A 15,359-nucleotide genomic window follows, 5' to 3' on the forward strand; every position below is an offset into this window, starting at 1 on the left:
ACCGGTCTATCCCGTAGTCATGGATGTATCAGGTTAGCAAGAGGAAGTCAACCACATCATCAGCGCATCTTCGTTATACATAAAATCTTTTATTGAACAATAAAAAGATTTTACGAATAATGAAGATGCGCTGATGATGTGGATGACTTCCTCTTGCTAACCTGATACTGTTTGTGTATGTAAACGCCTTCTGCTACGTCAGACACCACGCCCCGGAAGAAGCCTGAAGAGACGAAACCTGAGGTCGGACGAGGTGTCTTTGCGTTTTTAACATTTTATGCGCTGTTTTAAGATTGGTTCGTGAGTCTATCAATAAAATACGTTTTATCCCGACACCTGCGTGGCCTATGCAATGTTGTATACCTCTCATTATGTAGGATTCCCAACTGGAGTGTGACATGGAGTTTGTTGGACGCTGGCGGGGTAGACCTCGTGTGGGAGGATCAGTGTTGAGAGGATCGCTTAAGAGTGGTCTATTCTCGAATATGGTGGAGTGGTAATAAGGACATTCAACAAGCTGAAACAGTTTTTATAACAAAGGAGTAGAGCATTGGACTTCTTTTTGGTTTTTCTTGCTTTGTAATCTGGAGCATAAGAGAAAGCGTGCTCTGCCTAAATTGCTCCTCCGAAATTTCTTTTCTCCCCATGGGAACTAACACTTGATTTTGCAGGAAGGGGATGGCCTGCCCAGAAAAGTAGTGGCAGCAGGGGATGACATGTTATGGGACAGTCGTAAGCATAAGCCTTGTACAGGCATCGGCAATGGTAGCGTTTCTAGGGTCATTTGCACTGCTCCCGGTCAGGATCAGGGCTTGTTGGTGTTATGAGCCAAATGAGATGGCAGCTTGGTGATGGTTGTGTCATATCCTCCCTTTTGTAGAGAGACTGCAGCTGTTTTTTGTTTGCTGGGGGTCTGGTCATGTACATGGTGCTCAGATTGCTGGAGACACTGGAGTTCAGATAAAGACACTTTGTTTTTTCTTTTGAACAATGCTTGGAAAATTGCCATGCCATGGAGATCCTCTGCGCCGGGCCTTTACGTGCTCAGTCCCTTGGCATGGTAGGTGACGTCATAGCTATGGGCTACCCAATGCGCCTTTGCACCCTTTCGTATCTTCTGGCCATCTGGAGCCCTGTGACCATCACCTCTTCCAATGAATTTTCATTGCCTTTGATCCATGCTGGGTCTAGGACATGGTCATCATCCACCGAGCCATCAGCCCATGAGCCCTTTTCAAACGTCTTAACGGCGCATATTTTTTTGCTCAAACGCAAATATACATTTTAAAAGTAAATTTCAACTGATGACTGGTAGCAAGTTATCAGATCTCACAATCAATTCATTGTGGCTCATTTACTAAGGGTCCTACGGCCGCATCTCCGTTGGGTTTTCCAATGTTTTCTGGGGACCGCGCCGCTGGGACAGGGTTTTAGAAGGGGATTGTGTTGAATGCGATCAGATTTTGTGCTTTCATGCGACAGAAATGGGGGGGGGGGGGCGGGCCGTCGGACAGATCGCGGGATTTAACAATAAAATTGTGTCGCAAGCCATGCATTTACATACACCAGGAAGAAGAAGGTGAACTCCAGCAGACCTGAGTAGGGAGCGACCTGAGTGCGGAGGTGCATTCTTGTCGGACACTCCGAATCGGGGAACGTGCAGGGACGGGTAAGTAGATGTGCCCCATTATATGACTTAGAACTATAGATTTATGTTCTTTTTTAGTTTATTTAAAGAAAAAGAAGACTTTAACATCATATGTCATAGTAGTCACGGAGTAGATTACAATTCCATTTAAAGCAAAAGACCAATACATCAGTTAGGATAAAGTGGACCTCTAAGTTCTTCTTTTATGACATCACGCTCATTGAGTTTTTTGATTTTGTAAAGTGATGTCATTTATAGCTAAAAATTTCCCAGATTCCTAAAATAAATTTGGCTTTACCACTGTGTGAGGACTTCTGATGATCAATGAGATTGACGAAGAGAACTAGAATTCTCGAAAGCTCCTCATCAAATATACAAAATCTCTACTATTAGTTTCTTGTGTGGCATCGTTCTTGTCCTTAGATTGTTTTTTGACTTAGTAAAAAGATGTGACCCGTGGCTTCAACATTTTCCATTTCGGCTTCACGAATGTGTAAGGTCTTCTGATGGTTAACGAGCTTATACTTCCGAGCAAAACATTTCCCACAATCTGGACAAGAAAATGGCTTCTCCCCTGTGTGAACTTTCAGATGTCGATCAAGATGTGGTTTCTGGGTAAAGCATTTCCCACAATCTGAACATGAAAATGGCTTCTCTCCTGTGTGAATTCTTTGATGTCTAACAAGATTTGCGTTGTCTGTGAAACATTTCCCACAATCTAAACATGAAAATGGATAATCTCCTGTGTGACTTCTCTGATGTCTTACTAGATCTGATTTCTGATTAAAATATTTTCCACATTCTGAGCATGAAAAAAGCTCCCCTGTGTGACTTCTCTGGTGTATTACAAGAGCCGGTTTCTTGGTAAAACATTTCCCACATTCTGGACATGAATATGGCTTCTCCCCTGTGTGGATTCTCTGATGTACAGCAAGAGCTGATTTCTGGTTGAAATGTTTCCCACATTCTAAACATGGAAATGGCTTCTCTCCTGTGTGACTTCGCTGATGGACAAGAAGATCTTCAACTGTAAAATGTTTCCCTTTTTCAAAACCCGACTTCATGTTCTTATCTGTTCCTGATGACTCAGTAGAAAGGACCCATGTAACAGGAGCAGATGACGGATCTTGTGTGTGAAGGTCTGAGGATACATCGGGGATATTGTCATGGTCTTCAGATGTGTCTGGTGTGATACAACCATCACCTGCTGTAACATGTGATGATATCAGATGTTCCTCTGAGCTCCTGGTGTTGTCATCTGTGAAGGATAAAACAGATTATAAAATATAACCTTATCATTGGTTGTGGTAAGAAAACTCTGAAGATGTATCACAGGACATTTGTGTGATCTTTATATTTAATATATTTATATTACCCAAAATTCACAAAAGATTAGAAACCCCCCCAAAGAAGTGGGGGCAACATCGACAGATTCTTTACTATCACCACTAGTGATTTTCTTAGAAAAAATCCTAACATCTCTTAATAAAAAGACCACCTATTTTCTCCTGGACACTAATGATGTCTTGAACGTGATGAAGGTTATCAACCCAATCCGCACTCATACATTGTCAGTAACTGGGGGAGTCACCACAAAGGTATTAATGCAGTAATCGGAATAACTAAGTACCAAGCAACATCCTCCGCAAGTTAACCAGTTTTGAATTGATTTATTAACGTTGATTCTCAATTAAATTTTTTTTTTCAGGATGACTTTTATTTGCAGATCATGGGAACAGCGATGGGGTCAAATATGGCCCCCCCACCCCATAAGCTAATGCGTAATTTTCGCTCTTTGAAGAACACAATGGGGGTCATTTACTAAGGGCCCGATTCACGTTTTCCCCGACGTGTTACCCGAATATTTCCGATTTGCGCCGATTGTACCTGAATTGCCTTGGGATTTTGGCGCACGCAATCGGATTGTGGCGCATCGGCGCCGGCATCCGCGCGACGGAAATCGGGGGGCGTGGCCGAACGAAAACCCGACGGATTCGTAAAAACCGCCGCATTTAAAAAAAAAAAATGTGTCGCGAAAATTGCGCTTACCTTCATCCAGGATAGGCCGGTGAATTTCAGGGCAATCCGGCGGGCCTCCGGGAACTTCAGCGCAGCAGCGCCACCTGGTGGACGGCGGATGGAGGAACTACCTTCATAAATCCCAGCCGGACCCGAATCCAGCGCAGAGAACGCGCCGCTGGTTCGCGAATGGGCCGGGTAAGTAAATGTGCCCCAATGTTTACCAACATTCTCTCTTGTAGTCCTATGCCACTACATGGTGTTGCTACATTGATACCATGGTATGTATGTTTTGGGGGGGGGGGCACTCTACTCATTGCTTCTTTTCTATGAACATATTTGGCCAGGACTTACTTTGACCATAAATTATGACCATGATTTATTTTCTGGACATTACTCTTATCAAGGCTCCTGATGGTGACTTCTCCACAGATGGAGATGTTAAATCCAAGGACAAAAACAGTCTACTGCTCTATGAGAACACACACGCTACTGCCTGCAAAATGTCCTTACCAAAATCCCAAATGGCTAGGCTTCAATTCATAGTCACTGACCACGCTGTCTTAAAACTTTGTACAGAGGAGATGACCATGAAATTAAGGGAAAGGGTTTACCCTGTCAGGATTCTACAGTCGTTCACACAACACAGGACGCGAGACACAAGTTCCAACTCCACTCGCATTGCCTATGTCCATCAATACCACCCGAACATTTTTAGATCAAATAAAGCTACAAAGACACATTGGCCATTATTACAAAAGGCACACCCTGAGGTTCCAGAGTTGGCTTAACCCTTTCTACCATGCTTCAAGAAAGTCCCTAGCCTTAGGGACAATTTAGTTCAAACGGATCAGGGTCCCAGCAATCCCGGTGCCAAACAGAGGTTCCTCAGTACTCCTAGATTCGGCACTTTCCCTTCCCTTACATGCTCCCAATGTAACCATGTTTTAGTAAAGGCTGAAAAATGAGGGGCTTCCTTGTGGCTTCCTCTATGTAGGGGAAACCATTCAATGTGTCAAGGATATTAGATATTAGAGGTCATCAGTCATTACTAACCCTCCCACAACATCTCGCAGCTAAGCTTATTGGATACATAAATCGTATAGATTACCCTCGATAGGGAGTATGAGGTCCGAGGTTTCCTATAAATGGATACCACAGCCACACACTGGGCATACACTACATTATTCCATGAGATGAGCCACCATGGTGTATTGCATGATACATTTTTACATTGTTTTTATAGGTACAAGGTTGGTGTAATATTTATGCTTTTATAAGGTATTTCTTTATTCTGTTTGGCCTCAACCACATCATTTACTTAATTGTTTTCGATGCGGTAAAGATCCAGTACTGGGGACACGATTTCTGCCTTCTAGATTTTTTGTTTCCGCATTTTTTCTAATCGTATTCCTCACATTCTGTGTCCTTTTTTCTTTTTTTTTCACTTTCTGATTTTATTCTTTTACCCATTATCTACATTTGTCTCTCCTCGTAATTCTCTTTTTTGCTATTATTCTATAGCTGTTCTCATTTCACCATTAGTTATCTATCCCCCTTTATCTATTATCATTCCCCTTTTTAACCTCCTTACTTACCTTCCAGGTTCCAGTATTGGTTGTCTTTCTCAGCTGGCATGTTGCCTAGATACTGGTAGTCATGTTCCCTGTGATGGACGGTTTGGCATGGCCATAAGGTTCTGTATTATTACTGATGTAACATCTCAGTCTCCTCCTCCGAGGTCCTGGTGAGCAGTATTCCTGACCCTCATAGCTCCCACCTTCCAGCTTTTCTTAGTCTATGTCTCCATGTTCTGTATTGTGTTATCACTCGTCTCTGCTTTATCTAGTGGTTACTACTCACCTGGGCAGTTACCTGTAGGAATCTCCTCCTTACATCGCTCATCGCCCCTCACATATGTCTCTGGAGCAGTAATATTCTTCACAGCTTCACCCTGATACACAAACTGAGAAACAGATATTGTAAGAAGTCACCAGACGCAAAAAGGTTTTAGATGATAACAAATAATCTCTAATTATCACAACAACCAAATATGACCTGAATTAAGGACTTATCTGAGATACATAGCTGAAGGTCTCCACCATAAATCGACCTTATGGGTTCCCTGTTGCAAACCTCAATCTACAGCTTTCTCATTAACATGAATTACATACTCGAGTATAAGCTGAGGTACTTCATTTTATCAGAAATAACTGGAAAAATTTACTCACTCAAGTTCAAGCCTAGAGCAACTACTACAAATAAAATGGTGGCTACACCACATAGACATAGGCCAATGCCGGCACTGCCAGGAGTAGCAGAGTAGAGGAGCTGTGGGGAGCAAAAAGAGTATCAGTTGAATTATTTTTATATACCCGTGTATAAGCTGAGTGGAGCTTCTCAGTACAAAAATAAGGCTGAAGAACGTGGCTTATACATGAGTATATACAGTTAACTTTTTTTTGTATGGAAACTGGATTTTTCAATTGCTATTTTTTAAGAAACTTTTTTGTCTACAATAAACCCCCACAGATCAGAGAAGATGTCATGAAGTCTCATCTCCATCTACCTGATGATCCTGTGGGACATATTTCTCCTCTGAACAATCCTGTGGTAGAAGAAGAGGACTGGGACATCTCTCCGGTGATGTTCTCTTACTGGATCTACCTGTAGGAAACATCCAGAGACTGAATTCCTTCTTTCCATACAGATAATGAAAGGACGTGTGGATTTAGTCCTGTCTATTACCTGCTGATGTGAGGGGCTGGTGGTCCTCCATCATGACGTCCTTGTACACATCTTTGTGTCCTTCTAAATACTCCCACTCCTCCATGGAGAAATAGACAGCCAAATCCTGACACCTTATAGGAACCTGACACACACAATGATCCCGTCATCACCCAGATCCCTTCATAGCGTTACTGTATAATGTCCCAGCATTCCCAGCAGTGTCACCTCTCCAGTCAGCAGCTCCATCATCTTGTGGGTGACTTCTAGGATCTTCTGCTCATTGATGTCATCATGTATCAGGGGGTGAGGTGGAGGAGCCGGGATTGGGCTCAGGGTTCTCCCCCGTCCTTCATACACAGGGGCCTGACAGCGCCCACTAGAGGTATTCTTCACTACTGTGTAATCCTGGTTATGGAGAGACACATTGATAAATCTCCCTCCATACATTTCCAGAATCTCTCACCTCTCCAGTCCTATCATCTGTTATTCCCATAGATAATGATGTCATGTGACCTCATCACAATCTCTCACCTCTCCAGTAATATAGAAGAGAATCTCTAGGGTGAGCTGGAAGATTCTCTCTGACATCTTGCCCCAGTCTCTTTCCATTGTCTGATCCTGAATGTAGAGAAGAATTGTCAAGGTAAAATCCTACAAAATCTCATATAAACAATAGTTGCCACAATTAATAAAGAAACATTGAACAGACACTGATGTCTCTTAAATGGTTTAGTATATGAATTCATTTGGAAAATTTTGTTCAACTTCGTGTTAGTATTAAATGTGCCCCCGGTAAACCTGGCAGACAACACCGGTGACTACACACCTACCTCCACCTGCAGAGCTCCAGATGTATGTGACAGGACCTGTGATGATGTCATAGTCATGTGACCAGCACCATGTGTGGGAGGAGTCAGGCTCTGGGCTGCCGGAGAAGCTATAGGACCTGTGATGATGTAATGACCATGTGATTGGTCACATGTGTGGGAGGAGTCAGGAGACCAGGATGAACCTTCCTGTAATCTCCTACGTGTGAAAAAATGTGACGAGTGGAAGACGTCTTTCATTACTAGAGATCGATCCCTCATACTCATCACCCTCCCGCTGGTTTCTGTGAATTTGGCAACAGATTTGTGATGTTGCATCTTGAAGAGATCCTGATATAGTTACCTGATGTGATTACACAGAATACTCACGCATGTATTGTCCGTGCTGGTGTCACGTTGTCTCGGATCAGCCCTCAAGGCTCCTTAAAGGGCACCTACCACCATGAATCTACCTATAAAGGTAGATCGGGTGGTAGGTGGATGTATGGGACGTGAGGATAGCCCTTTTTAGAGCTAATCCTCACGTCCCCGCTAGCGTAGCATAAACTTTATTAACCTAATATGTAAATTTTATTAAGCGGCTACTGGGGCGTGGAGTAGCCGGACACGAGGCTACACGGCGCGGCTACTCCACGCCCCAGTAGCCGCTTTCCCCGCCTACCCTGTGATCTTCGGCGCGCAGCTCCTGGCAGCTGCGCGCCCTCGTCCGAGAAGCCGGAGTTCTGCGCATGCGCAGTAACTCCGGCCTCGTTCCCGAGATCGCGCATCCTCGGGCTCCGAGCGCAGGTCCCTTAAAGCAAAGAAAGAGGAGCTCTGTGCTCTGACTTCTTGTTACACTTCAGACCGGATGTGAAGGTGGTGCCTTCTCACCATCATTCATGACTACAGACAAGTTGTACAGCATATCATGTACCTTTCGTGTATGGTGACTGCTGCTCCGGTTTACCAAAAGTACATGAAATGCAGACTGGCCCGATGTTCTCCGGATAAGAAACAAGAGACACCAGAGCAGGCAAATCCCCCAGATCAGACTAATAACACTGGAGACCCCCAGAAGACGGAAAATATGGGGGACCCCCTAGAGTAGATTGCAAATACCAAATACCCCCAGAGAAAAGGGCTCTGAGATAGGGAGTATACAAAAGACCCCCCAATTCAGGCAAATACTGGAGATCCTCAGACCAGACAAATAACTCACCTTTCCTGGCTCCTCTTATCATACCACTTGCCACACTACCGTTTCTTCTGTGCTCCGGGCATCAATCTTCTCTGTGTCCTGGTTGTATGTGGGGGGTAGTCAATTAGTGGGCTGCAGATGAGACAATAGCAGAAAGATGCCTGTTGGTCATAAGTGGAAGAAGTAGGTGTGATTTGGGGTAGGGCCATAAGGGTAAATTGAGTAAAAGGCAGCAGCTACTGCAGCTTATAATCCCCAGCTCTCCTAGTCATATACACTGAACTTTTTAAGGGTCTGATCCACAGGAGCCCAGCAGCCTCTTCTAGGGAGGGAAGCAGGGAATATGTGAGTGGAATTCCCTCCTCCTCCTCTTCTCTGTCCTCTGTAGTCAGGTCAATTGTCACAGGTGCGCTTACGACCCATGTCTCAGGTCACAGGTGCATCCATGTGCCCTTGTATGACGGTGCCCCAGCATGGCAGCTGCAATGGTACTCACCTGTCCGCACTCCAGCGACGGTTCCTGTTGTTCCTGACGGTTCCCCAACGGCATGTACGCGTCAGCTCTGTGAATTTAAAAGGGCCAGCGTGCCGCTTATTCGATCGCTGCCATAAAATATAGCCTGGCTCTTCCTGTGACCCCTGCCGGATCTTTGTGCCCTGTTGTCTGAGAGAAATTGCTGCATTGAGACTATTGTGATCTATCCGTTGTGACCTCTGCTTCGTTTCCTGACCTCGATTCTGTGCCGTCTGTTTTGACCTCTTGCCGGACTACGACTCTGATTTTGCTTTTGTCTTCCGTTTCTGTACCTCGCCTTGGCCATTACTGCGAGCATGTCGCACCTGTGGAGCAACCTTGTGGTATCTCGCGGTAGTAAGTGCAAGCAGCTTAACTAGCTTACCACCATCATGAGGCAATTATTCCTGCGGCACCTTTCGCTACAGCACCTTCTGCAGAATCCAGACTGCGTTTGTCTATGGCATCCAAATATGACGAAGACGCAAAGTCGTGCAGGGGCTTCATCACCCAGTGCTCACTGCACATTGAGCTAATGCCTACACAGTTCACCCCGGAGAGGTCTAAGGTGGCATTCGTGGTCAGCCTACTCTCCAGGAAAGCCCTGGCATAGTCTACCCCTCTATGTGACAGGAACGACCCAGTCACTGCCACCATCAACATGTCCCTCGCAGAATTTTGCTGAGACTGCCCTGCCGAATTTACGTCAAGGGGACTTGTCAGTTGGCAGCTATATGGTTCAATTTCGCACACTTGCCTCCGAGCTCTCTTGGAACGAAGTGGGTTTGGTTCCCACCTTAAAGAAAGGACTGGCTAGTAGTATCAAAGATGTGCTGTCTGCACAGGAACTGCCATCTTCACTGAACAACCTCATCACCTTGGAGCATCTGGAGGAGCAGCGCCTTGAACAAGTGCAGATGAGGACTCGTCGTCTGCCCCGCTTGGCTCCACTCTTTCAAAGACCACCCCAGCCGGTCTCAATGTCTGCTGCAGAGGAGGCCATGCAGGTGGATAAGGCTTCAAATACTGTGTTGCAGTGTCCGGAAAAAGGGAGGCAAATACTGGAGGAGTTACTACCTTGGCACACTCCCGAATTAGCCAGAAAAAAACACATAAAAAAACAATTTTGTTAATACTCTAACTCCACAATAAATCGTTAAGGTTGAGAATTCCACAGAACGGTCTCACCCAGTTCCTTATAGATCGAAGATTGAAGAAATGTCCTCGGTAATTCCTCCTGTCACGATGTTCACCTCTCTATACTGGATCCTGTGGGAGACAGGCCCCAGATGAAGCGAAAGCGCGAAACCTAGGTCGGGCATGAGGTCCTCTGGTGGTTTTAACCATTTTGATATGCACGCTTTTAATATTCTGTTTGTGAGTATGCTGGAATAAAATTCATTTTACTCTCATTCCTGGTGATCTGCACCATCTGTCCACATTCTTCCTGATACAGGACCGGTGCTGTGATCCCACCATCTCCCACAGGATCCAGTATAGAGAAGTGAACATCGTGACAGGAGGAATTACTGAGGAAATTTCTTCAATCTTCGATCTATTAGGAACTGGGTGAGACCGTTCTGTGGAATTCTCAACCTTAACGTTTTATTGTGGAGTTAGAGCACTAACATTGTTTTTTTAGGTGGATAAAGCTTGTCTGAAACCCATGTGTCTCTACTCCCGGAACACTTTCTCGGGACATGTCCTCTCCATCCACAGCTTCCAGGAAATGCACGCACCTAGGGTTCCTGGGAGAAGCGTCCCTATGTGACAGCAAAGCTTCTCCACTTCTAACAATACCTGTCATACTCAGCTCTGGGATAGTTAGCCAGTTTAGAGTTTCTGCCATCCTGCATTCCGGCTCTGCAGGAAACTTCTTGGATGCTGTCCTGGTCTCCCAGCATCATGTTCCTGTGGTCCATCTTGAGAAGCCGCTGGTCATCTCGCCCGTCAGTGGGCAGATTCTCTGTGATCTGTTCCAGTATCGTACCAAGCCTCTGTGCCTGCAAGCTGGGGCATTGCACCAAGAAAGAATGTCGTTTTATGTGCTACCCTGGTCTTCTGTTCTCCTGGGTCTTCCGTGGCTGCAACGTCATGCTCCTGTGCAGACCAGGAAGTTTTTAGTTGGGAACCTGAATGCTAATCACGCTGTATGGTGACACTTCATCCTGTATATACCATGACTTCTCCAGTGTCTTTCAAGCCCCTAGTAAGTCTTTCCACTTCTTATATGGACTAAGCTGATGTCTTCTCATAGAAGTAGGAGACTACCTCCACACCGACCCTACGACTGCCCTATAGAACTTTACCCAGGCACCTCTTTTCTATGGGGTCGGATGTCTCCACTGCTATGTCAGCCTATGTGAAGGAGAATCTACAGAAGGGGTTTATACGCAAGTCCTCTGATGGGTTCTTCTTCATGGGCAAGATGGATGGCTCGCTCCGTTCATGCATAGATTATCGCGGTCTTAACAAGATCACTGTGCTACCCGAGGACTTTACCAAATTAGACCTACGTGGGGCGTATAATATCATCCGCATCCGTGAAGGCAATGAATGGAAGACCTCCTTCAATACTCGTGATGGACACGTCGAGTATCTTTTCATGTCGTTTGAACTTTGTAACACACCAGCCGTGTTTCAGGAGTTTGTAAATTACATTTTCAGAGACCTGCTATATACTTGTGTTGTAGTCTACCTGGAAGATATCCTTCTTTACCCACATCTTGGGTCACAGATGCACCTGTGTGCCCCCGTGTGGCGGCGCCCCATCATGGCAGCTGCATCGGTACCCACCTGTCCGCGCTCCAGTGGTCCGGCATATGTGTCTCCGCCCCCTAGGGCGTGTGCGTGTCGGCTCTGTGAAATCTAAAGGCTCATAGTGCCGCTAATTGGTGTCAGCTGATTACTGCCATGATATACAGCCTGCCTCTTCCTGTCGTCCCTGACGGATCTTTGTGCCCTGTTGCCTGAGAGAAAGCACTATATTAAGATTATTGTGATCTATCCGTGGGGACCTCTGCTTTGTTTCCTGATCTCCAATCCTGTGCCGCCTGTTCTTACCTTTGCTTGATTTATGATTTTGCCTGCTGTTTCTATACCCCGCCTTGGTCACTACCACAAGCAAGTTGCGGCTGTGCAGCAACCTGGTAGTATCCCGCCACAGAAAGTCAGCGCTGGGCTTTGGTGAGTACCTAGAGCCACTTAGACTCTGCTCTCAGGTGTCGGCTTACGTCATCTCTCGTGGTGGTTCAGTGGGTCCACCACCTCCAATTTCCGTCAGTTCACCACTGATCCTGACATCAACGAATAATACTGTCACCTCCTGGGCACAATAATCTCCCATACAGCAGAGGAGAAATTATTATTGTACTTGCTGAAGGGAGCCCTGAGAAACAGGCCTTCCATTTGTGATGGCCAGAGCCGGATCATCATTGGCGCTATTGGAGCGCTAGCGCCGGGCCCCCGGATCCGGATTTGTTGTTTGGGGGCCCCCGGCCTGGCGCTCCAATAGCGCCAATGTTCAGTCTCCTGATGGGCCTACCGACGGGCCCCGACCCTGTATTCGGCAGTCGGGCAGGGGCCTCCGTCCGTCCGGACAGGAAGCTCCTGCCCGTCCCTGTATAGTGCTCGATGCGGCCGTTTCCGGCCGCTCGAGCACTATTACTGGAGCGATGTGGCCGGAAGAACAACCCCGGCGCACATCGCTCCAGGAACTAGGCTGCGCGGGAAGGGATGACGTCATCACGCGGCCGCGCGCCCCTTCCTGCCCGGACATATCATATAATTCATTGTGGGGGGGGGGGGGAAGCATATCATATAATTCATTGTGTGGGGGGGGCAGCATATCATATAATTCATTGTGGGGGGGCAGCATATTATATAATTCATTGTGGGGGGGGCAGCATATCATATAATTCATTGTGTGGGGGGGCAGCATATCATATAATATATAATTCATTGTGTGGGGGGCAGCATATCATATAATATATAATTCATTGTGTGGGGGGGGCAGCATATCATATAATTCATTGTGTGGGGGGGCAGCATATCATATAATTCATTGTGGGGGGGGAAGCATATCATATAATTCATTGTGGGGGGGCAGCATATCATATAATTCATTGTGGGGGGGGGAAGCATATCATATAATTCATTGTGGGGGGGGGGGAAGCATATCATTTAATTCATTGTGTGGGGGGGCAGCATATCATTTAATTCATTGTGTGGGGGGGCAGCATATCATATAATTCATTGTGTGGGGGGGCAGCATATCATATAATTCATTGTGGGGGGCAGCATATCATATAATATATAATTCATTGTGTGGGGGGGCAGCATATCATATAATTCATTGTGTGGGGGGGCAGCATATCATATAATTCATTGTGTGGGGGGGGGGGCAGCATATCATATAATTCATTGTGTGGGGGGGGGGGGGCAGCATATCATATAATTCATTGTGTGGGGGGGGGGGCAGCATATCATATAATTCATTGTGTGGGGGGGCAGCATATCATATAATTCATTGTGTGGGGGGCAGCATATCATATAATTCATTGTGTGGGGGGGCAGCATATCATATAATTCATTGTGTGGGGGGCAGCATATCATATAATTCATTGTGTGGGGGGCAGCATATCATATACTTCATTGTGTGGGGGGCAGCATATCATATACTTCATTGTGTGGGGGGGCAGCATATCATATAATTCATTGTGGGGGGCAGCATATCATATAATTCATTGTGTGGGGGGCAGCATATCATATAATTCATTGTGTGGGGGGCAGCATATCATATAATTCATTGTGTGGGGGGGGCAGCATATCATATAATTCATTGTGTGGGGGGGGCAGCATATCATATAATTCATTGTGTGGGGGGCAGCATATCATATAATTCATTGTGTGGGGGGGGGCAGCATATCATATAATTCATTGTGGGGGGGGCAGCATATCATATAATTCATTGTGTGGGGGGGGCAGCATATCATGTAATTCATTGTGGGGGGGGGGGGCAGCATATCAAATATTCATTGTGGGGGGACATATCAAATAATTTAGCATTAGTATTCCAGTATTCATTCTAGTATATTAGATTCTTAGTTATCAAGAGGGATCACAAATAGTTCACAAGGCGAGGGGGGGGGGGCAGTATATTAGATAATTCATTGATGGGGGCAGTACATTAAGTAAATGTATTTTAAATAATTACTTGAGGTAACCAGCATCTAAAATTCATGGGGCACCACCGTATAATAGAGAGGGCTATAAATAGGTAAATTAATTAATTAAAGGGGGCAATAAAAATTAAGTCATTAATTGGGGGGGCAACATATATACTGCATATACTCGTGTATAAGCCGAGTTTTTCCAGCACAAAAAATGTGCTGAAAAACCTCACCTCGGCTTGTGCATGAGTCAATTCAAAGAAATAAACGTAATACTCACCTTCCAGCGCCCAGATCCTTGGCGCAGCTCCTGATCCTCAGCGCGGCTCCTCTTCTTTCTTCTCTATTTCTTCTCTATCCATCAGAGTCGCGACCATGCGACCTGCCGGCTGGCGCAAACTATGATGCGGCAGTGTCGCTGCATCATAGTGTGCACCGGCCAGCAGATCGCATGGACACGACTCTGACGGCTGTTACAGCAAATAGAAGAAAAAAGAGGAGCCGCGCCAAGGATTGGGAGTGAGTGAGTATCGCCGGACGGTGAGAATTACGTTTTTTTTTTTTATGTGCTTGGCATACAGGGGGCTGGCTGTATACTATATGGGGCTTGCTGGCTGTATACTACATGGGGCTGGCTGTATACTACATGGGGCTGGTTGTATACTACATGGGGCTGGCTGTATACTACATGGCGCAGGCTGTATACTACATGGGGCTGGTTGTATACTACAGGGGGCTGGCTCTATACTACAGGGGGTTGGCTGGATGTATACTACATGGGGACTGGCTGCGATACTACATGGGGACTGGCTGCGATACTACATGGGGCTGGCTGTATACTACAGGGGGCTGGCTGTATACTACAGGGGGCTGGATGTATACTACAGGTAGTTGGCTGGATGTATACTACATGGGGACTGGCTATATACTACTGGGGGCTGGCTGGCTGTATAATACAGGTAGTTGGCTGGATGTATACTACATGGGGGCTGGCTGTATACTATATACTGTATATATGATATATGTGGGGGCACAGTGTGGTCAGTTGTGATGTGAGGGGTGTATATGATATATGTGGGGGTACAGTATGGTCAGTAATGGTGTGAGGGGTATATATGATATATGTGGGGGCACAGTGTGGTCAGTAGTGTGAGGAGTATATATGATATATGTGGGGGCACAGTGTGGTCAGTAGTGTGAGGAGTATATATGATATATGTGGGGGCACAGTGTGGTCAGTAGTGTGAGGAGTATATATGATATATGTGGGGGC

The 15,359-nt window shown here is 45.9% G+C and overlaps 3 protein-coding genes across 3 annotated transcripts in view; all 3 read right to left on the reverse strand.

Annotated features, from left to right (window-relative positions):
* Positions 1-15,359, reverse strand: part of LOC140065436 (uncharacterized) — a 138,878-nt gene that overhangs the window by 120,538 nt on the left and 2,981 nt on the right. The window contains exons 2-3 of the mRNA XM_072113057.1: positions 9,174-9,186; positions 364-2,669 (exon numbers count right to left, since the gene is read on the reverse strand). Coding sequence (XP_071969158.1) covers positions 2,068-2,669; positions 9,174-9,186 — 615 coding nt within the window. The 3' untranslated portion in view covers positions 364-2,067. The remainder of the gene's footprint in view (positions 1-363; positions 2,670-9,173; positions 9,187-15,359) is intronic.
* LOC140066029 (uncharacterized) overlaps positions 1-15,359 on the reverse strand; it is a 36,481-nt gene that overhangs the window by 17,528 nt on the left and 3,594 nt on the right. The window lies entirely within an intron of this gene.
* LOC140065241 (uncharacterized) lies at positions 4,362-8,951 on the reverse strand. The gene is made up of 6 exons (XM_072112840.1): positions 8,898-8,951; positions 7,228-7,554; positions 6,929-7,015; positions 6,623-6,802; positions 6,416-6,539; positions 4,362-4,396 (listed from the first exon to the last, which is right to left on the reverse strand). Exons 1-6 carry the CDS (start codon positions 8,949-8,951, stop codon positions 4,362-4,364), a joined length of 807 nt encoding a protein of 268 aa, XP_071968941.1.

This window comes from Engystomops pustulosus, chromosome 6 (genome assembly GCF_040894005.1).
Source record: "Engystomops pustulosus chromosome 6, aEngPut4.maternal, whole genome shotgun sequence".
NCBI classification, from domain to species: Eukaryota; Metazoa; Chordata; class Amphibia; order Anura; family Leptodactylidae; genus Engystomops; species Engystomops pustulosus.